This window comes from Hemicordylus capensis, chromosome 3 (assembly GCF_027244095.1).
Source record: "Hemicordylus capensis ecotype Gifberg chromosome 3, rHemCap1.1.pri, whole genome shotgun sequence".
Classification (NCBI taxonomy): Eukaryota; Metazoa; Chordata; class Lepidosauria; order Squamata; family Cordylidae; genus Hemicordylus; species Hemicordylus capensis.
This window is the reverse complement of record NC_069659.1, coordinates 137,650,320-137,673,314: the sequence shown is the minus strand read 5'-3', so window position 1 is coordinate 137,673,314 and position 22,995 is coordinate 137,650,320. Positions and strand designations below refer to the sequence as shown.

The 22,995-nt window shown below is 43.7% G+C and overlaps 1 protein-coding gene and 1 long non-coding RNA gene across 11 annotated transcripts in view; one reads left to right on the top strand and one right to left on the bottom strand.

Annotated features, from left to right (window-relative positions):
• The window catches only part of ST6GAL2 (ST6 beta-galactoside alpha-2,6-sialyltransferase 2), a 146,306-nt gene that overhangs the window by 32,502 nt on the left and 90,809 nt on the right, over positions 1-22,995 (top strand). For 5 of the 10 annotated variants that reach the window (XR_008318870.1, XR_008318871.1, XM_053306192.1 and 2 more), the window contains exon 1: positions 21,951-22,106. The exons of 2 other annotated variants lie outside the window; for them this stretch is intronic. Coding sequence is in view for 3 of the 8 variants with exons in the window: in XM_053306192.1 (XP_053162167.1) it covers positions 21,951-22,106 (156 nt within the window). In the remaining 5 variants the exon portion in view is untranslated. Of the gene's footprint in view, positions 1-21,950; positions 22,107-22,412; positions 22,539-22,995 lie in introns of those variants that run through there. 3 more of the 10 variants (XM_053306201.1, XM_053306194.1, XM_053306202.1) reach the window with 2 other exon arrangements.
• LOC128349604 (uncharacterized) lies at positions 10,652-21,651 on the bottom strand. Its single transcript, XR_008318872.1, has 3 exons — positions 21,514-21,651; positions 16,272-16,440; positions 10,652-11,337 (listed from the first exon to the last, which is right to left on the bottom strand). It is a non-coding gene; the product is annotated as an uncharacterized LOC128349604 (long non-coding RNA).

The following is a 22,995-nucleotide window of genomic DNA, read 5'->3' as shown; positions in this document are numbered from 1 at the left end:
CCTCATTCCAGGAGCAGTCTCTCTGCTGGCGGTCATGTGAGCTCTCTCTCTGGACTGAGTTCCCTTGGCAACGGAGCCAGAACTCTTTGTATGTAAATGTGGGGGGCTCATGTGGTTTCCTCTTGCAGCATTCCCTCCCCACCTTGGGTTTCCTCTGGAATGGCCAATTGTTGCCTTAAGAGCAAAGTTATTTGCCAATTCACCTTCAAATTGAGAATTCAAAACTGGTCTTCTGCTTGCTTCAGCAGAGATAGTTTCCACAGCTCTCGCAAAGGTTAGAGTGGTGTGAGTTTCAATTTGGCCGAATATATTGCTATACCTGGACGGCATGCTTAGGAACAGAGCTTCCAATTTCTGACTCTCTGTAAATTCCTCTCTTGCAGCTTTAAATTCAGCAAAAAAAGTCCCATGACAGTTCCACATGCGTGGCAAAACAGTCCCCGTCGTTATATTGGAGATTCTGCATTTTCTTTCTCAAGTTAAAGGTGTATGGCCACCCCTTTTTCATATGCAAGGAATCTAGCTTGCTTAGCATTTCCTTTGAGGTTTCAAGATCACATATGGTAGAAAGATAATTTTTACTTACAGAAGCCGTGATCAAAGCTTGAGCTTTTGCATCTTTGAGTTGCCATGCCTCTTTAGCAGTTTTCTCAGCAGCTGAGGTTCCATCTGTGGGGGGATCTTCTTCAGTGACTTTCTGTAGTCCTTCAGCTCGCAATGAAATCCTCAGTTGAGTTTTCCATTCCAAGTAATTGTCTGGGTTCAGGATAGTCAGCCTGAGCTTTTCCTCTAGGTAAGTAGCAATCCTCACTGAGGTCCATAAAAGGGCAGCTGCTGTAGATTAGCAATTCAAAGTGTTCACAGCTAGATCTCACTGGATCTCCTGGAACAGACTTAACTCTTTAGTTGCAGTACACACAGCTCAAAATACTGGGCTCCCATAACCTGTTGGGAATTCTCTCTGGTAAGAGAAACCCTTTTTCATTATAGCAGAGTGCACAGAGGCACAACACAGTGGAATTTAGTTAGGTATGCGTGTATGCTGAGAGTAAAGTTACTAGGAGCCAGTTCATAGTTTCAAATAAATATAAGTGGTATTTATTAGAGAACTCCATTCTAGATAGGAAAGTGAGGAGTTAGGCTCTCTAATCTCGCTATCTAGCTGGATGTAGATGGATTCTGCATCTCTGCACACATGGTGCAGGGGAGAGGAGATTGCATGTTGCAACGTAGAAGGAAGGGAAGAGGAAGTGACAAGGCAGGAAGGAAGGAAGTCCCTGAGATCAGCAATCTACATTCCAAAGGGATAGTGTCAGAGCAGTAGAGAAGGGATGACCAATGTCTTGACCCTCTAGCCCTCTGACTCACTAGTCTGTCCTCCTATGTCAAGAGACAGCGCATAATCCTTCACTTCCAACAGAACATACATCTTTGGAGCAGGGCCACTGTCTGGAAAGTCTTAATTTAGATACATTGAATTGATGGTTACATTTTACTATATTTAACTTTGGCAATCTGAGGTTTATGGCCTTGTCATGTGTACGAACACATTGGCTGACATCCAGACTAAGTTACTAAATAGTACAACTATGGCATCACTCTAAAGCTGGGTCCCCAGATGTTGTTGGACTACAACTCCCATTATCCCCATCCACAACATCTGAAGTCTCAAGTTTGAGGATACCTTCTCTAAAGGATTTCTTAATTTCAATAGGACTTCCATAGAATGATTTAGTCAGGACATCAGCCATCATCATCATCATCATCATTAATGTTACTGATACCTTGATAACGAGGCTGCACTTTAAGCTAAGCAATTCCTCACAAACTTATCAAATTCTTGTTGTGGCTTAGTTGTTAAGATGCATGATTTTAAAGTACATGTAGTCATTTTGTCTGTTTAGTCTTACTGACTTGCTTTCATTTGTTTTCAGGAAGTCACTTAATTCTTTGATCAGGCATTTGACCTTTCTAGGATCAATCCATTTGACTTTTCTAGGATCATCCTGATACTTAACTTGGGTTTGTTATGTGCAAGCTTGTTTATAATGTGCAAAAATAACTAAGACAAAGTTTATGCAAATGTCATTGTATTAAAAAAATCTTGAATGATTACAAATACAGCAGTGTAAAAAAGGAAACCATGTTCCAGAAAGCAATTTAATAATAGATTCCAAAATGAAATGTGAAATCCAAAATATGAGCATGAAGAAATGGGTTAAAATGAAGGAGTTCAATTGTTGCAATAACCCTCCATACATTGCAAATAAAGATCACAAATCCCCTCTTAAGTACTTTATCCACTTAACTTATTTACTATATTTTGCTGACAAAAGAGGAAATTTGTGAAGGATCAGTTAGATTCAGAACACAAAATAACTTTCCCCCCCCCAGCTTGTGCACTATGAAAGAGGCTTTCAAAAAGGAGCTTAATATTCCTCATAAAATGTTATTTTGGCACAAAGTGTAAAGAGGAAAGCAGTTGCCTGCTTTATATATGTATCTCAAATAAATGCAACCTGAAAGCAAGTTCTCATAACAAAAAAGGATCGATAGCTGTAAAGTCACCGTGGCATTTTTTTTTTTTTTTTTAAGTGAGTGCTCTAAGTCAGGCCATGATGCAGGGTTATGTATGCGGGAATGAAGAGCTGAATCAGAGGATAGGATCAGTAAATATCAGAGGACTTTCTGGGAAGAACAGATTACAAAGTGGACACAGGCAGCTGCCATATGCCAAGTCAGACCACTGGTCCATCTCGCTCAGTGTTGTCTACACAGTCTGGCAGCGGCTTCTCCAAGGTTACAGGCAGGAGCCTCTCTCAGCCCTTTCTTTTTCACCATGTGGAAAAAATGGAGCCTCGCCATGTACCACAAAGCGGTTTACATCCGGACTTACCTGATACCCCCGGTGCATAACCTGGCGGTAGTCTATCCTCCCCCGCTCGATCTCCTTCGGAGAGTTGAAAGCCAGATCTTCCATCTAGTAAGGCACACAGCATCTTTCCTTTTGGACCGTGCGGTAGCATTTAAGGAGGTTGAGCGGGGTGGCCTAGCCCTACCTGCCCTGCCCTATTTTGTAACTGAATTCATGTCCTACAATTTTGGAAACTGGATTTTCATTAATGTCCATAATATGTCCAACCTCCTGCAAAAAACCTGGGTCTCGCTTTTCGCTCTGCATTGGCGCAAGTCAGCATGGGGCATGGCATGGTGGGGGAAAGGATCTTTCAATGGTAATATCACACAAGTATTAAAAAGAGAACACCCGGACTACCTGAGAGATTTGTTATTCACACTTTAAAAATGGAAGGTTGAACCGGATCTATTTAAAGGATCCTCCTCAGTTAAGCAGCTAAGGAAAACAATTTATGGAGAGATTCTAGAAGTGGGTTTCTTAAAACCTGATTTAGAATGTAAACGCTACAAACACCGCACTTCACAGTACTTGTTGCAACCTGATTATCCTATCGCTCTCTTTAAGGAGAAAAAAGTCCCTTTCCATTTATGGGAAACAAGGTGGCACTTATACCATCAAGTACTACTACTTAATGCGGCTAAGCCATGGGTCCCAGAGGACCAGCTAGAGTGCCCTAAAATCACCTGCAAACAGAAAGCTAGTGAGCTAGGCAAAAGAGTGTGGCAGGGAGTAAGCAAGCTGTTAGAGTGGCCCGATTTGGAAAAACAGACTTGGGAAGAACTAACCTCGGGTTTGAGCGATAGAACCTCCTTTTGAGGTCCCAGAAAGAAACCTTCAAGGAAACGGGATGGAACGGGTGCCCTCATACTAGGGAATTGGAACGGTTTCCAAATCCTTGTGTGTAAATCTTTGTAGATATATGATGTACAAACAACCACTTTGTATATAATTGTGCTTTGGCAACGTACTGTATGCTTTGGTAGTTTGTTGGTCCAATAAAAAAAATCTTGTCCTATTAAAAAAAAAAAAATCTTGTCCTATCTTGGAGATGCTGGAGAGGCAACTTGGAACCTTCTGCATGCAAGTATGCAAATACTTTCCCCAGAGCTTCCCATCCCCTAAGAGGAATATCTCACAGTACTCACATGTGCTCTCTCATTCAAATGCAACCAGGGCAGACCCTGCTTAGCAAGGGAACAATTCATGCTTGCTATCACAAGACCAGCATTTCTCCTTTAACAAGAACCTACATGCAAATATTACAGTTTTGGAGAGATACTGAGTTCTTTTGTAACTGCAAACACGTTCTGTATTTTGCTTTTCTTTCTGAGACACACACCTTATTTTTGTTAATGTATTATTATGTAGATGAGGTATGAGTGTGAATATTACATGGTGACTGTTACAATCCTATATTTAAATTAGCTTTGGAAAAACAAGTTTATATTCTGTGCATATCTCTGATCATACAACAGCAGAGAGAGGCGTGGGTGCTACTTCTGAGCCAATGCAAAGCACATCCATGTTGTTTCCAAAGACAGGGTTGCTGCTGCCTTCTAAGCATTGGAAAAATGCTGTCCCAATGCTATTTTCATCATTCCCAATGAGAATAACATTGGCACTGCATTTTGCTAATGTTTAATAGCAGGGGACAGGGTGTAGCTAGGGAATTTTGGACCCTGGACCTAATGGCCTTAGGTGGCCCCACCCCTTGCAGATAAACATCCTTTCCCTACACACACACACACACACACATACACACAGTGCTTACCTGCTGATATTCCACCAAAAGTGATCAAAATATAAATAATATGTATATTAATTAGCTCAATGAACTATGTTTTACACCAGAATATGCTTGGTGACATTTTAAATATATATATTTTTTGCAATTTAAAAAAGAAATTCTGGATTGCATACTTCGCAGTTCAATGGATACCAAATTTTGCATGAACAATCCTGTCAGTTAAATTAGCCGAATGCACCACTTTTTACACTAGAATATGCTTGGGGGACATTTAAATAATTTTTGGTAGGGTTTTTTTTGGAAGAAATTATTAATATCATACTTCTAAATTACCTACAGATACCAAATTTTGCATACACAATCCTGCCACTGAAATTAGGTGAATGCACCACTTTTTACCCCAGAACATCTTTGAGGAAAATTATTATTATTTTTTTTTTATTTTTAAGAAAAAATTCTGAATATAATCATCATATTTTAACTACTATTATTCTCAATAGATTTTTAACACTCAGTGATCAGATCACTAATTCCCAAACAACACCACACCCAAGAAAAGCAGGACCCCCCATTCCCTCCTCACTCCTGCAGGGTGAAGGTGCCTCCCAGTGCTGCCTCTCTTTCCCCCCTCCTCCCTCTTCCTCTCCTGGGCATGAAGAGCCAGCCATGAGGATGCAGGGGGTTGGAGTATGGCAGTGATGGAAGGAAGGAAGCAACCCATGGCTTCTACTTTAGTGTGTGGGTGGAGGAGAGAAATACCAGCAGCACTGGCAAGAACGAACCCAACAAATAAGGAGCAGGGTGCCAAACCTGGCAAGACCCCCGGAGCCGGGAGGTGGCTTTTTGCCTCTCCTCTGGGGGTCTCCTTGTGAGTAGCTGCAGTGTGGAGCCACACCGCAGCTACTCCCAATCAGAAAGCCCGGGTTTGCGGAATGCTCGCTCCGCAAACCCGGGCTTTAGGGAGGGCTACTTGAGCGGGTTACCCATTTGTAAAACGCCGGGCTCGCCTGCGAGCCCGGTGGTTTACATGATCAACAAAAATCAGGCTAGGCTCTCCTAGCCCGATTTTTGTTGATCGTGAGAATAGCCCCAGTGTGGTGTCATGGTTAGAGTGTTGGACTACAACCAGGGAGACCTGAGTTCAAATCCCCATTCAGCCATGACACCCACTGGGTGACTCTGGGCCAGTCATATATCTCTCAGCCTAACTATCTCACAGGGATATTGTGAGGATAAACATAATGATGTATTGTACACCGCTTTGGGTTCCTTGGAGGAAAGGTGGGATATAAATGTAAAGACAATATAATAGACGAGCCATGAAATGGCTCCAGGATTAGCTACCACCTTGTTTCTTCTTCTTACCCCCACCGGCTGCCACATGGGAAAGCAGTGGAACTTCTGCTTATTTTGCTGGCTTGCTGGCTTCCGTCTTACTGCCGTATTTCTCTCCACTCTGCGCACAGGTGGGTGGAAGTCATGGGTAGCTTCCTTCCTCCAACTGAGTTGGGGAGGAGTTTCCTGGCATTGATGGGGGCCCTCGTGAGACCAGACTCTTAGACTTTGACCCTAAGGCCTGCTCCCAATGGTGCCACCACTTAGTTGGCGGCACCATTGGGACCAGGGGAACACCATTGGGAATACTCTTAGATGTATGTACAGATACTATTTGCAAGATAATTGTTATTGTTTTCCATTCATTCCAGACTATTAATATAGCATCTTCAGTTACAGATAAAACAGATATATGTGTTTTGTTTATTCCCTCCACACAGATCCTTAGATTTTTAGATGTAGCACAGTTTGTGCTTTTGCAGTTATTGGCAACTTTTTCATGGCCCCTCTGTTTCTATATTTTGCACTGTTCTTTTTTTGTTTTTCCTGTTGATTCGGCATGCATCCTGCTTTTTTTCTGCTACCACTTAGTGGCAAGCAGCAGTCCTGCTTTAGGAAACAGTATGGGTGTGCGTTACAGTGACTTGGGAGCAGCACCCATTCCTCTCACCCCCATGGATGGGAATCTGCACAGAATGTAAGCTGATGTCAACTATTTTTAAACATATATGCACAGACATAGCATTATGGCGCAGGCAGAATAATTTAGCCCTGTGCCACACATCTTGATATAAGAGCAGGGTTCCCTTGCTGGAACTTATATATTACTAGTGCTGTTCTGTGACTGCGTGCTAAGGTAGCTGGGATCCTGTCTTCTGATGTGCTGGGGGAAGGAGATGGTGCGGCAGCCATCTTGGGCTCTCCATTGACTCCAGAGTGTTTTTATTTATCCACCTCTTTTGATGGTGTGATTTTCTGCTGCTACCACGGTAGACCAGCTACTTTCTAGACTTTTACTGCAGCACAGAGTTAAACATGAAGCTCTTGTCCAGGAAAAACACGTGTTTTTTCTGTAGCACGCCCAGTGCCCACAATGAACAAGCCGCTACATGGACTACATGGCCTGTACTAGTTCCTGTCCACTGTGTGGACTGATAGTGAAATCACAATAAGTTGAAACAACTTGCTTATATGTGAAGTTGGGATCAGTTGTACTGAAATAGCCCATATAGCCTACAAATGAAAACTGTCCGAACATGCCCTTACAGCTGACCCAAATGTACAGAAATATCACTTCAAAAAACTTGTTGTGGGTTTTTCCCCATGTGAAAAGTCTTTGGAAAAGCTGGCTGACAGAACAAGGGGGGTGGGTAAAAACTAGGGATGTGTGAATTGATTCATATTTGAATCAATTTGACTTGAATCTGGCTGATTTGAGACATTCAAATTCAAATCGAATCACAATCAAAGCAGTCACCCGATTTGAGGTTGAATTGAATCAGCCCGATTCAAATTGAATCAATATAAATTGATTTGACCTGTATGAGGAAGAGAGCCTTCTTTCAGCCTTTTCTTCTTTTTATGAAGCAAGAGGTGCTGAGGCTCTTGGCAATTACCTTTGCTGTGCGTAGCCTGCAGTGCGGGGTGGGGAGGTGGCAACACAACCCACCATCCCCTCTGCTAAAAGCCTCTGCTTTTAAAAACAAGAGACATGGAGGCCCCTCTGAACTACTCCTGGGAGAGTTAACTGCAGAGGTGGCGGCACCTGGCCCGCTAGGCCTCCTCATGGCCTGCCGGCCACTAACACTAGGCTATCCCTTTAAATGGCCTCTGCACGCACACACAGGGAGGTCATTTAAAGGGATAGCCCAGTCTTCTTTTCGCTAGAACACCAGTGTTTTTGTGTGTGCAGAGCCTATTTAAATGGATAGCCCAGTGTGAATGGACAGCAGGCCACGGGGAAAGATGGCAGGGCAGATGGCGTGTCGCCACCTCCTTGCTGCTGTGTGCTCTGCTGTTACTGCTCCCAAGAGCAGTACAAAGGCACCTCTGGGCCTCAAGTTTTTAAAAGCAGTAGCCAGTGGGCCGTAGGGCATTGACTGGCTAGGTCACCACTTCCTCATCCACCCACCCACTCACCCTCACTGCAAGCTCTGCACAGAGCTTCCCAGCACCCCAGCACCTCTTGCTTTGTTGGAAAAATGCTGAAAGGTTGATCTCATCCCCCCTCCCCCCATACAGATTGAACCAATTCAGATTCGATTTGAATCTAATCAAGTCTGAATCATATTGGCCTGTTTAGGGTTGATTTGATTCGTATTCAAATCAAAACAACACATTTTGATTCAAACTCAATCGAATTGAAATTTTTTAATCTTGCACATCCCTAGTCAAATCTAGGGGGATTGTCAGTCATCTTGAGCTGGGCTGGATATTTTGTCAGGGATCTGAACTATCTGGTCAGAATTCTCCTTCTTGTATTAACAGGTTCATTTCCTGATCTACAAGGAGATTGTAAATGGAGCCTCCATCTATGCAAATTGTTCATGTCAGATCATGGGGTTGGGGGGGTGGGATTTGTTTAAAACTGAGGGGAACTTGACTTTTAATGAATCAGATGGTCAGAACTGAAAATTTTCCAAAGTGACATTCAAAAGAGGATTTCAGGGTTCCTCCCAAGCATCAGGTTTTCTGAGGCGTTTTTTCCACAGTGCATGTAATAATAGAGTATTTGACTGATGTCATGGATTCAGTGAATGTAATCAAAAACCTTTCTTCAGCTGCTTAGAAAATTTGTATGAGCTTTAAAATGATGTAATATGAACACCTTGAACTAATTGTGTTAGCATATATTGTCAGAGCTTATGAAAGACGTAACCACACAGCTTTGTAAAATGAATATTCTTAAGCACTAGAACGTTGAATAGAGGCCAATATTGATATAAATATTTTGCAGCATTATAATGTTTAATTTTATTATATTTAATTGTATATAATGAAGGTTTTTATGTTATTGTACTCTTTTATGCTGCAGATATTTTGCTCCACATATTGAAATGGCATGTGACTGAATGATATATTGTGCCTGGATTATATAATACAATAAAAAATGTGATGGGAAATGATATTAATTTTTCACATCCTTTTGTTGTTCCTTAGTTCCAGATTCTTTTAGCATTTGTTGTCATTATATCTTCTCAATAATCATGCAAATTAGAGAACAAACAGCTCCTTGGAGCCATGTAGCCCAGGAAGTATACGCCGCTGAGCTTGAAAAATGCTTTTAAAAAAAATACAGAATGGAAGCTTATTGCTCAAATGGACCTAAAGCAATGACGATTTGAAGCAGTCTTGTACCCTTCAGGATTTGTTTTGTTAAAATGGGGAGGGGCTATAGCTCAGGGGTAAAGCACATGCTTTGCATACAGAAGGTTCAATCCCTGGCATCTCCAGGTAAGGCTGACAAGGACTGTTGTCTGAGATCCTAGACAGTGGCCGCATTCACAAGTAATGGCAAACTGCAGGTAGAAGAATCAGAGATTGATTTTTGTAACCGTGCATCACATCGCAGATGTTCGTCCATCCATAGCCCGGCAACCTCTAGTTTCAGGGCAGGGCCCCCCCCTCTCTCTTCCCTGCAAGCTCTGTAGTGCCCAGCAAGCTCCGTGAGCGCTACAGAGCTTGCAAGACATTAGAATGTGCAAGGCATCAGAAGGTCTGCAGGGTGGCAGCCATTGGCCATGATCTTCAAGGGGGCGTGCCGAGCGCGATCATGACTTTTTGGAATGGACTGCTTGCTCTCAGCAAGGAAAGAGCATTTAAATCCTTTTAAGTGGCATTTAAGCCCTTCTCCTGACAGCAATTGCACCGCTGCCCTTGTAAGAGTCCCACAGCAAAACCCATGCTAACTTGACAAAGAGGCACCTTTTAACATGGTGATTCTCTTTATTTAGCAGGGGGAGAGCAAATGGCCCTATCCACCCCCAGCACAGTACCTCCAGTGACTGTTGCTGGTGTCTATCTTATGATTATTTTTAGATTGTGAGCCCTTTGAGATCCATCTTAATTATTTATTATTTCTCTATGTAAACCGCCCTAAGCCATTTTTGGAAGGGCTTTCATGCCAGAGATGCCACCAAAAATAGTGTAACTGTGGTCCTTTGCCAGGGACTATAACATTTACAGATGTGTGGGGCTGAGTTATCAAACACAGTTTTGCTCTGTCTTCCTGGTGGCTGCCACAGGGGGCTTGGAGAGCCACAATATGATGACCAAGCCCATTCAATAAATGTTTTTGACTATTATGGGCAAGGATCAGTCACCACAAGGAAGCTATTCTTGGTGGCTTTCACACAGAGATGCTCTGGCCCTCATGTGAAGTCAATACAGACTTCAGCCAATACAGAGCCAGCGTGGTGTAGTAGTTAGGGTGCTGGACTAGGACCGGGGAGACCTGAGTTCAAATCCCCATTCAGCCATGATACTTGCTGGGTGACTCTGGGCCAGTCACTTCTCTCTCAGCCCAACCTACTTCACAGGGTTGTTGTGAGGAGAAACCTAAGTATGTAGTACACCGCTCTGGGCTAGGTGCAATTCCAAAACAGCTTGAAGAGCACCTCAGCACCATAGGGGCCACAGAAATCACCATCAGCCAATTACAAAAAGCAACTTTACTGGGAACAGCCTATATTCTGCAACAATATCTACAATAACAGCAACAACATTGATAATAAAATTCATCCATCCCAGGTCCTTGGGAAGGACTCGATGTCTGGATAAAACAAACCAGTCAATAACACCTGTCTGTGTACATCAATCAATCAATCAATCAATAATAATACTTAGAAACCAGTAAGAATGCAATTAATAGATGGGGAAAATATAGGTGAGTGCTAATAACAATTGTCAGGAAAGGCTCTTCTTATTCACTACATCTCATTCAACAAATCACATAGCAGCCTACATTCCTCCTCAGCTGCCCAGAAGTTAATGTGGGCTGTGCACAGTTGGCACAGATCGCCACAGGGAAACAAAAGCAATGCAGTCATGAAAGACCCTGCACTGCATAATACCTTCATTTCTCAGGTGCTACTCTCTGCATTTCTTCTGGTATTGTGCTTATGGCCAAACTAAGTATTACATGCAAGTATGTGTAACATTATTCTTTCTTTTATTATCCTTTAAGAAAATAAAACAGAAAAGCAACTTCAGGAATAGACAGGAGTGGCTCAGATGTGAGAGTGCACAGTCCTTTCCCCACTGGCTGCTTTCTCTTTCTGAATAAGTTTGCCGATGCCACTTCCCCCTGCCCCGTAGAGTTCCAAATGCATGTCTGCATCTGTGAAGAGAAAAACATTGATGGATTGATATTCAGTGCTTTCCAAATCCGATTTGCAGTAATGATTTACACCTCTGCCCTTTCCAGCTTCTCTACTTCCAACTTCTCCCTCTCAAAGCTGCTTTTGGTTAACAGAAAGGAGAGAGGAAAAGAGGAAAGAAAAAGGAGCCTCATGTGCTTTCAGACCATTCACTGATCTATGAAATAATGCCCTCTGTGTTTAAATAAGGATGGTTTTTTTCCCCAGTAGATGTGCTTACAGTTATTTTTCAAGGAAGTATTCCTTGTAAATTATGTAAAAGTTCAGAGTTATGAAGCCACCATCCCCTTGGTCTAGAGTAGGCCCATTCACTTTAGTAGAACTATTTCTGAATTTTAATATGTCAGTACTCACAATGGTTGACATCTGAAGCTGCACAGTCCTCAGGGACATATTTTGGGGTGGCACAGAGGGCTTCTAGGGGAAGGAGGGGTCATCAAAAATTGCCCCTTCCCTAGTGCACCAGTGCAATAAGTCTGCTTCTTTAGCTATACTGCCACTTCTCTGATCAGATGTCAACCAATGTATATAGCACTTTTCCTAAATGCTCAAGGTGCCTCACATTATTTCTGTAAACCTCATGACTACCTGGAAGATGCACCAGTATTTTTCTCCCAACATTGTTGACAGAGTTAGCATGAGCAATCGCAACTTGCCTAAGAGATCACACAGCAGGGGCATAGCTAGAGGAGCGTGTTCACACCTCTCCCTAGTGGCCCCTCAGAATGAGGGAGATAATGAAGGGGTGGAGGTTTTGGGCCCTCAGGAGCTGTGGGGCCTGGGTTCTTTGAACCCATTTGCTCAATTATAGCTACAACCCTGTCACCCAGTGAGTTCATGGCAGTGCATAGATTTGAATCAGGAACACAATAGTTCATACTCTTAACCAGTATGCTACATTACCTCATGTCATGGCACCTGAGACCAACCTGGAAGTCTACTGATTGATTTCTTATTCACATTTAAATGTGTCTAGAGAACAATGATGCCAAGTGTGTATTTATTTTATTTTCCTTTTATTTAATTCACTCCACCCTTGGTGATTTTATACAGCTACCCATTGTTGTTTTCCTAAGTTGTTTGTTCCCAAGCTAATTGCTTCCTCTCAGTGGTCATTGCAATTAATTAATTAAACTAAACAACGGTGAGCTTAAAAGATCTTGCAGATTCAAAGAGCTTAATCTTAAAAAGCCAAATTTCTTTGGAATACCTCCTGACTGTAGCTCTTGTAATACATTTTTACTGGAACTATGTCAAATCGGGTCTCTTTTAATGTGTGCCAAATGCAACTATGGGCCAAACTACATGTGATTGGATCGGCTGTCTTTTCTCTCTTTTTTTTAAACTTCAAAGCAGCTGCAGGGAGGCAGTTAATCTGAGCAGATCTAGTGGCAATGGGACAGGAGGGTTTAGCCACTTTCCCCCGTGTCACTTCCACAGTAGAAATTCCCCCTCCAAGTTACTATTAACCTACCTGGGAGAAAAGACAGGCACGATACAAGTATCTGTCCTATTACCCCAGCTAATCACAGGAATGGGACGATTTGAGAGATCTCCTGCATCATGTGTCCTGCATCAATCTCCCTCATGAGATGATGCCTAATTATTGTTCTCAGCTCCTGTTACACAAAACTCAAAGTTCTTCCTCACATGTCTGCACAGTTATTTCTGCAATGGGATATCCTGTTGTGGGATATAGAACCTTTTATAATAATTTTGCACACATCGGGCATTCATAGCATTTTAGACCTTGGAGGTCTTCTAGTCACTTTTTGGTGCAGGAATTTGCTACAGCATCCTTGACTGTTTGAAAACCTACACTGAAGGAGAGTCTGAGCACTGTACAAGGCAGGCTGTTCCTTTGTTGAACAGCTCTTACAGTTAGGAAATTCTTCCCAATGTCTTGCCTAAACCCATGATTTCAACTCATTAGTTCTACTCCTGCCATCAGAAGATAATAAAATAGATAAAACAATACAAAATTAATAACATTTAGTTAAAAACTAGTGCCAGTTAAAATCAAATGTATTGATTAAAAACTCACTGGAATGAGGTATAAAAACTAAAAAGCCTCTCCATCCAGAATGATGAGTTTTCTTAAAACCCAGGGGGAGGGAGCATTGGCAAAATCAAGATACACTATGTCCACTCTATCCCCACAGTCCACTAATCTAATAATTTGTCAAAAAGGACATGATATTAGTCTGGCGTGACTTGTTCTTGTCAAATCCATGCTGGCTCCTTCTTCTGAACCACTTTGCTAGCATGTATGACAAAGGTACTGTTGGGATACTGCGAGGGAGGAAGATATCTGGATGTGCTTGGGGAACCTAAAAGATTTCACCTGGAACTGGGAGGGACCCTCCAAATGACTCTTTCCCTAGGAAAGTTTGGCGGGGACAGGAGACATGACCTTTTTGGTTGTGGCCCCTTGGCTCTGGAATCCTCTCCCAGAAGAGCTTTGCCACGGTCCTTCTCTTAGGACTCTTAAAAAAGATCTTAAAACCTATTTGTTTAGAGAGGCTTTTTCATGTATTTTTACTATAGCCTGATGGGTTTTTGATCTTAATTTTGTTTGTTTTAATTGTTTCTATTCTACATTGAGTTTTATTTGTTTTGTTGTGTTACATTTTATACTACTTTTATTGTTTTACTGTTATGAGCCGCCCTGAGCAGTACTGTGCTGGAGAGGTGGGATATACAGTAAATATTTTAAATCAATCAATCAAGATTGAAGGATATCATCACTTTCTTTGGTTTAGGAAGTCATTATGCTTTGTGACATCAGAGCCATTTCACCAATTCCTACCCTGTTTTCATGCTCAACAATCTATATTTCTAATATTGAAAAAGAGGCTAAGACTTAACATGCCTGGAAGGAAAGCAGAAAAAATAAGTATGAGCACACAGATATTAGCAAAGAAAAGTACAGCTACTATGTGGAAACAGTGCAGAACTTGGATATACAAGAACATATTTTTCAAGGCTTGGGAGCAAAAAAAACCCAAACCCATAAATTTGCTTATTATGCCTTAAATTGCCTATCTCAATAGCACATTTCCATTCACAGTGAAGGACCTGAAGGAATGATGGGGATGAGGCAATGGAAAGAGGCAAGAGTCCCAAGGAATAGAGAGGAGAAAGCAAGTCCAGTGGAAAGAAAGTGGAGCAAAACCAAAGAGGAAGGACAGTTGGCTGGCAGCCAGTCACCCACTTAGCAACAGTCCATCTTTGTAACCACATTCTTATGCCCATTATAATCATTTGGGGCACTCCCTAGTTGCCTAAAAACATTAGTACCTAGAATCTTGCCGTCCCATCTTAATCATTACTTTGCCATCATGGAAGTGCTTAGGATGGCAACAGTTATGTCAGTGTATAGTTACCAAACAAGTGCAATCAGATATGCCAAAATAAATGTGTAGGGTCAGAGTACTACCAGCTCTCTTTTCTCTGGCCTGATTTTAGGGTCTGCTAAGGATAGGAGTACCAACTGCCATGTCAGCAAAATGTCATAAAACGTATACTTCCTTTCCTTTGTGAGGGGGCTGATACAAACATCTAGCAACTGGATACCGCTGCTTCCATCTCATATGATAACAGAGCTGCTGCCTGCCACACAATGTTGCTAATTTGTATCTGGATATTTTCTGGTAAAACATGGATGTTTTTCATATAGCTTTTAGTTCGTATCTCCTCCGGAATGAAGTGTGCATTCACATATTGGCCAAATTTACTCCGAAGTCCCTGCGAGCTATCGGGGAGCACTTCAAATACAATTCGGGTTTTTCATTGCACATTAGAGTGTAGCCTGATTAATATCTGGGGAGGAGGGGAGATTCACTTGGGGGGGATTTCGAACTCGCAGTAAAGCCTCGCAGAAAATCCACAGTAAAGCCTGCTGTCTGGGAAAGCTCATGGTGAATTTTCAAGGTCCATCTGGGGACTGGAAGTGATGCAGTTGCAAATTCAGAAATGCAGGTGCTCTCCATGACAGCCCCCATGGCCATGCCCACCCCAACAGCCAAAGAAGCTGAGAAGTACCGGCGCTCTGTCCCTGTGTGTCCCCGCTCTGTTACACCCCTGGTGACTGGTACTAGACAGCATCTGGCAGCAGCAACAACAACAACAACAATAATAATTCAATTTCTATACTGCCCTTCCAAAAATGGCTCAGGGCAGTTTACAGAGAGAAATAACAAACAAATAAGATGGAACCCTGTCCCCAAAGGGCTCACAATCTAAAAAGAAACATAAGATAGACACCAGCAACAGTCACTGGAGGTACTGTGCTGGGGGTGGATAGGACCAGTTACTCTCCCCCTGCTAAATAAAGAGAATCACCACATTAAAAGGTGTCTCTTTGCCAAGTTAACAGGGGTAATATCAGGAATGTAACTGTGTAGAGCAGAGTCCGGAATAAGGGATCTTATGAACATGCCCTCCACACAGGTGCTTTCATTTAAATTAAATACAGCTAAGATCCCAATTTTACTTTGGCTCAATGGTTAATTCCTGCTATGCTTGCTGGAATTAGTACAAGGCTAGTATATAGACAGTGAATAGACTAGAACAATTATGTGTCTGGGAAGCACTACTAAAAGCATACAGTGTTGTGGGATAAACTAGAATGGGGTAAACAAAGGACAGTTTTCTTGACCTGCTCCAAGTACATGAAGGTCACATGACTATTTGTTTCTTGCAAACATATTGTGTTGGTGTTTGCTGCTGGTTCTCCACTGCCAATACAGTTTTACTGTACATTGCATTCTTGGCACTGGAAAGCTGGGAGTTAAATATATCTGTGGATAGACTTATTTCTCCATCCTCATGGTCAAGGCATTGTTTGATTTAGCATATATTCACAGAATATTAGTGCAGAAAATTATCTTACCAGAGGTTTTTAGCTATTGCTTTCTGATAATCTTCCCATTTAGAGACAGGAGTAGCAAAAGGTAATCATTCTGACAAAGCAACTTGTTCAGAATTGGTCTCGTTACTAATAGCCTGACTTGCAGTGCAGTCCTTTTGTTTAGTACTTCTGAGATGCAGCACTTGAGAGCCTGAAGGTGAACAAAGACATAAAGGAAGTAGTGGAGAAGACGGCAGCAAAAGGAGAAAAAAAATTACACAAATAAAGATATGGAGAAGAATGGGATGACTGCAACATGTACCTGGGAAGACACTCATATTTTTATAAATGTACTTACACATAGAAATGTAATGAAACATATTTAGAACAATATCCCAGTTCATATTTTTGAGAAACAATAGTTATTCTTACTATCCAGAAGACCAAAATATACCTTACGTTCAAAGGTTTTATGACATAATACAAACACGCAGTCTGTTTTCAGATGAGCACATGGACCTCTTATGTATGCACGATCCTCCGTTCAATAAAGTTGAAGGGATTGATCTACACAAAGCAAGCAACAGGGCACCAGTTGGAGGAATAATGTCACCCATCACTCTGGTCATTGAGCAAAGAGACACCTTTTAAAGTGGTGGTTCTCTTATACTTAGCAGGAGGAGACCAACTGTTGCTGGGGTGTGTGTGCGTGTGTTTGTCTGTTTTGTTTTGAAATTACTCTGAGCTCTTTTAGGTGACAGAACCATGTTATTACAGCTTTTGCTATGTAAACCACTTTGAGAACTTTTTTGTTGTTGAAAAGTAGTATATAACAATAACTTCTATAGCAAGGACGTTATTACATATAAAGATCATGCATGTGCCCCAGGGTTATTGCACACAATGTTCATCATTTGAAGAGTATATCATGAGATCACTTGTATATTGTATGGAGAACCAGTGTAGTGGTTAGAGTGCTGGACTAGGATAGAGGAGACCAAAGTTCAAATCCCTGTTCAGCCATGAAACTCACTGGGTGACTCTGGGCCAATAAGTTATCCTTGTTGTTGCGAGGATAAACATAATCATGTTACAGGGGTGGTTACATGTTACATAATCATGTTACAAGATAGTCACTTGCCTATGGCAGAAAATTACAAGAGGTGGCAAATTTAGGGGTCGGGGGTAAGTTAAATCTTTTTTTTTTTAAAAAAAATTCAACTGCTGCTGTGCACATTTTTCAACTGTCGCTGTAGAGGAGATGCGGGGTGGCCGGTAGGGTGTGGGCACTTGTGGAGGTGAGGGGAAACCAAGGTGGGGGAGGCGGTGGCAAGAGCTCTTTTGCTGAGCCCACCTGCCACCCAAATGACAGGTTGGGCCATTTTCAGCCCATTTGGGGCTCTCTGCGCACATGAGCAGAGGCCCAAAATGGGCCAAAAATGGCCCAACCTGTCATTTGGGTGGCAGGCGGGCTCAGGGAAGGAGCTCTTGCCACCACCTCCCTTTGAGTACCTGCCCCCTGTCTCTGCTACCATCCCTGCCGCACAGCAGCAGCCGAAAAAAAGTTTTTAAAAAATTATTTAACTTGCCCCCACCCTCCATGCCTTCAAGACAGGTCAGCAAATCTTTTTTACATACAGGCAGCAAAAAGATTAATCTACCCCTATGTGTACACTGCTCTGGGCTTGGAAGAAGAGCAGGATATAAATGTAATTTTTTTAAAAACCAAACAAATAAATAAATGTGCAGAACAGCCATCAAAGCTGAAGCTTCACAGACAGGAAGCTTCCATGTCACACCAGTTCACCTCAGACAGTACTTTTTAATGGGCACAATTTAGCTGCAGATCGTTCAGAGACAAGGCAGCAAGTAATGAGATTTTATATATATGCATGTGTAAATAATCTCTCTATTGTTTATTTGTTGGAAAGTTGCAGCTAGTAGTGGATTACCAACAAGTGTACATTCCTTCTCTATATGTGTACACCTCAATGCCCATGATTAGGCACATAGCTGATACACATGATGGTACACACCAATTATTATGTTTTGTCCTTCATCGGTAGGATTATCACATAGGAAAAATATATCCACATTATACACCATCTATCTCTGTTTCAGGTCCCCAGATGTGTTAGATTACAACTCCCATCATCCTCAGCCATAAAGGTCATTGTGACTGGGGAAGATGGGATTTGTAGTCCAATAATATCTGGGCACTCATGATTGAAACCACTGTGCTAGCCCAGTACTATCTACTTTAACTGGCAGTGGCTCTCCAAAGTTTAGGGCACAGGTCTTTCCTGAGGTAGCCCTTGCTACCTAGAGTTGCTATGCCCCCTGGAATTTCGTGTTTCAGCCAGATTTTAAGCATCTCAACCAGTTTGCTTATCCCACCCAGATTTGTCCGGATTTCAGCTTTCTTTCTTTCTTTCTTTCTTTCTTTCTTTCTTTCTTTCTTTCTTTCTTTCTTTCTTTCTTTCTAGCCATGCTCTGGCTCTTGTAGAAGCGGAGTTATGGAGCAAAACGTGCAGTCACTATTCTACTCAAAAATTATTTTCAAGCCAGTTTACATAATATGCAAATTAGGCACCCAGATTTGGAAAGCCAGAATATGGCAACCCTATTCCTACCAAAAATTATTTTGTCCAAGGACTGAAGCTGGATTCTTCTACATGCAAAATATGTGTTCTGCCACTGACCTGTGGCCCATCTGCCATGACTTTTGTTTTCCTGAACTCAGTGTTCAAGTGCACTAGGAAGTATGGTTCTCTAATTCTGGCTAGTTGTGATTATTCACTGTAAGGGAAAAGGTACTTTGCGCATACAGAGAAACTCTCTGCCCTTCTCAACGTACAACATAAGAGGGCTAAAGACCATCAAGAGGTTGCATCTTCTGCTTCCTAAGGGGCTAACCAGTCTAGTCCCATCCATTGGCCAAGGAAGTAGCAACTGCAGAGAGCTCCTTCCCCCTTCCTGCTAATTTCCCAGAAACAACAGAAGCAAAGAGAAGCACCTTCTGGCCTCTGCCATGATTCAGAAAGCTAAGAGCTGTTAACGTGCATATGTATGTGGGGGGGGCCTTTCTTTTTACAGTTGTTATTACTGCTGCTATCCATTGTATCCTTTTTGATCATCTAAGGATAAATAGCCATTGTAAGCTACCTTTTTGACCATATGGGGTATAACTCTAAAGGATAAATAGCCACTTCAGCCACTCCTGGCTGAAGCTAAGCACAGAAATTGTATAGATGGACTGATTGCATGCACACAAACACAACTTTGACAGGTTGCAGAAGCAATTGGGCTATATAAACATATTTGGGAGACTAATAATCTTCTTCCCCAAGTTCCACATCACTGGTTCTGCGAATTGGCCCTTTGATAACCTGGGATAAGAGGCAACTTTTTCAAATGCTTTATTTTTTTTATTTTCCCCCCCTTTCCAGTCAAAACAGGCTCCAAATCAGCTCATAGCAATTAAGTGACAATACAAACACTGCTGGTGGGAGGGGTTTTCAACTGGAACTGGATTCAGGAATGGCAGAGGGATGTCTGGCTACCTCCCCTTTCCTATGATGGCAACAGTGACAGGAAGGAGTTCTCTCTACTTCGGGCATGAGCCTGAAGAATCTAATTCCTGTGAAAGGGCATGCATATGCAAGGGAAATAGCAGGAGATTTAATGAGTCAAAGCAATCCCAGAGATCTGTTTTTTTAGGGGGCAGGTCAGTTTCTGAATATATGATATGATGGACACTGATTATTTAAAAAAATAAAATAAACCTCAAAGCTGTTTACATAGCAAAATGAATGAGAATACGGTTCCTTGTCCCAAAATAACCTAAAAAGAAAGCACAAAGCAAACACCAGCAATAGCCACTGGAGGGATGCTATGCTGAGCAGAACAAGGGGGCAGTTGCATCCCTTCCCCGCTAAATATAGGAGAGTCACCACTTTTAAAAAGTGCTTCTTGCCCAGTTAGCAGGGGTTCTGTTTAACATGTATGTGTATGAATACATCTAAGTAAAAGATATCCCAGTTTGTGGAAATAAAAGATGTCTATTATGTTACATGAGACATTTATTTGACAAACGTTTGTGTCCCCAATTTGCAGCACAACCCACATGTACCACCTCACAGCACAGATGTCAAAAGCATACTGGTCTAGTGGTACTGAATGTAACGTGGCTTGTTGCAAATTAGGCATGTGCTGCTGAAGTATTCAGGTGAGGCACCGGTCCATCCCATGCCAAATGCTGATAGGCTCCACACTCAACCATCATTCACACCATATCAGTTAGTTTGCTTGTGTGGATTGCCCAGACACAGTCTCAGGGGCACAGCTTGGAGAGAAGGGGTTGTGTTCGCCTCTCTCCCGGCTGCCCCTCAGAATGAGGGAGATAATGAAGGAAATAGGGAGGGGTGGAGCCGAGGGGCCCTCAGGAGCTGAGGGGCCTGGGTTCTTTGAACCCATCTGCTCAATTATAGCTACACCCCTGCACAGTCTCATACCATACAGCATAACGGACACTTTGCATTTGCAAACCACGTCTAGAGAATACCACGTGCATTCCTGGTGGCGCAGTGGTAAAACTGCCGCCCTGTAACCAGAAGGTTACAAGTTCGATCCTGACCAGGGGCTCAAGGTCGACTCAGCCTTCCATCCTTCCGAGGTCGGTAAAATGAGTACCCAGAATGTTGGGGGCAATATGCTAAATCATTGTAAACCGCTTAGAGAGCTCCGGCTATAGAGCGGTATATAAATGTAAGTGCTAAGTGCTATTCCTGGCTCTTGGCACCATAGGTCCAAGATGCCTCTTAATTCAATGGACATTAGCCACATCACATTCCATAACCCTGGCATGTATTGCGAGCATGCTTTCCCACTTATCACAGTTTACTTTGACTCCGTTCGGACAGGTGGAAAGGAGGTGGAGGTTCCTCCACCTGTCATCTCGCTCCCTTTCCGAGTTCTGTGCATTGACCCGAAGTTCTGAAAGGAGCCTTCCTCCTATAACGAACTGTACGCACAATGGAGGGCCCGCTGCAGGTCGCACAGATCCGTCTGCGCGCAGGCTCAAAGTAGTCCTTCAGATCAACATGCTGCGGGGATCCGACGCAGGGACAGCGCTGGGTACAATGTCGCTCCTTCCAAGAAGAGATTATCCACGGATTCCGAATGTCTGAACGGGGCTGGCGTTCAACGTAGCAAAAACGCCGCCGGCCCCCACGCCAAGTGTAAAACGTAAATACGGAGCTGAGAACTTTGAGCGTAACCCTACCTTGCTAGAGGCTTGGAGGAACAACCGCAGCTGGCTTGGAGAGCGGCAGGAGGAGGTGCGGAGGGACCACTATCTGGGTGTGGTGGGAAAGGCAGCCGACAGCTCCTCACCGTCCGCGCCCCTCCCTCTCTTTCTCTCTCTGTGCGGGCGGGGCCTGCTGGAGCACCCCGCCAGTCTTCGCTGCCCTTCCCCGAACAATGAGCGGGGGCAGCACAGAGACGCGAGCCCCCACCTACCCCCCTCCCTCTGCGCTCGCACTCTCCTTCGCTCTCTCCCTCCCGCCTTCGCATTCGCAGTCCGGGACGCAGAGTCGACGGAAGCAGCAGCTGCTCTGCCAGCTCCCGCCTCAGAAGCCATAGAGACACCGGCAAAGACGCAGCAGCAGCGCCGCGCTTCGCTCAGCATGTCCACCCCACAGCACCAGCGCCGGCCGGTGCATGCAGCCACCCGGCAGCAGCAAGAGCAGCAACTGCGGACCTTCGCGGGTCTTTAACGCCCCGCTTGCCGCCGCCGCCGCTTCGCCCTTTTCGTGGGGTAATGACAATGAACTAACCCGGCTGCAGTGGCACCCTATCTGCTTCCCCTCCTCGCCGGTAAGGAGGGTGGTGTGGAGGTGCTTTCCCCGTCCCGGGAGGCGGCGAAGTAGTCACAATAAAAACGAGGCTTGCCGCCAGGGCGAGAGAAAGCGAGAGGCGCGCGCGACCCAGCGTGCAACCTTCACGGCCATGTGCAATGAGGAGGGAGTGGAGCCCGAGTCAGGAGCGCAGCTAAAGCAGGCGGGAGGGAAAGCGGGCAGCAGGGCAGACCAGGCTAGGGAGACTCGGACAACCAATGCGCGAGGGTGGGCGGGGGGGTGGGGGAGAGACTGACAGTCGGATGGCAGCTGGAGGGGGGAGGGGGCCTCGGGGCTGCCGGTGTGTGGGAGCTGATTGGCGCCGGGCATTAAAGAGACCTTCCGGCACGAGCTGAAGCAAGACCTGCTATATTAGCACCGTTTGGTGATTTTGAGGAATTCCCAGAATGTGGTATGTTTTTCTGCTTGTGTTTGTAAGTCAGAGGTGGTAGTACAAAAGGGAAAGGCTTTCTTTCGCCCGCCTCTTGCTAATGAGGGAGATGCTGCTGCCTTTCTTTCCTCCCCAATGTAACATCTCTGGCTGGGCTTGGCGGCAGCACTAAAGCGAGCGGAGTGCCCCCGGCGCGCGCACACACACACAAACACACACTGAGATTGTGTCAGCTGTAAAGTGCGTGGGAGATCAGAAGTATTCTGCCCTTTGGCTCTTTAAAGAGAAGTGGCGCGGTTTCTCTTTCTTTTTAATTACCGTGCGTGTGTGTGTGTGTGTTTTGAGCGGCTAGATTAGTTTGCAAAGCGATGCGATTAAAAGCCTCCCTGATCTTGAACACGAACATCTGAGAAAGTCAAGATTTGTAAACACTCGTACAAAATACAATTGGAGTGTTTTGAGATGGCTCTTAAACCCC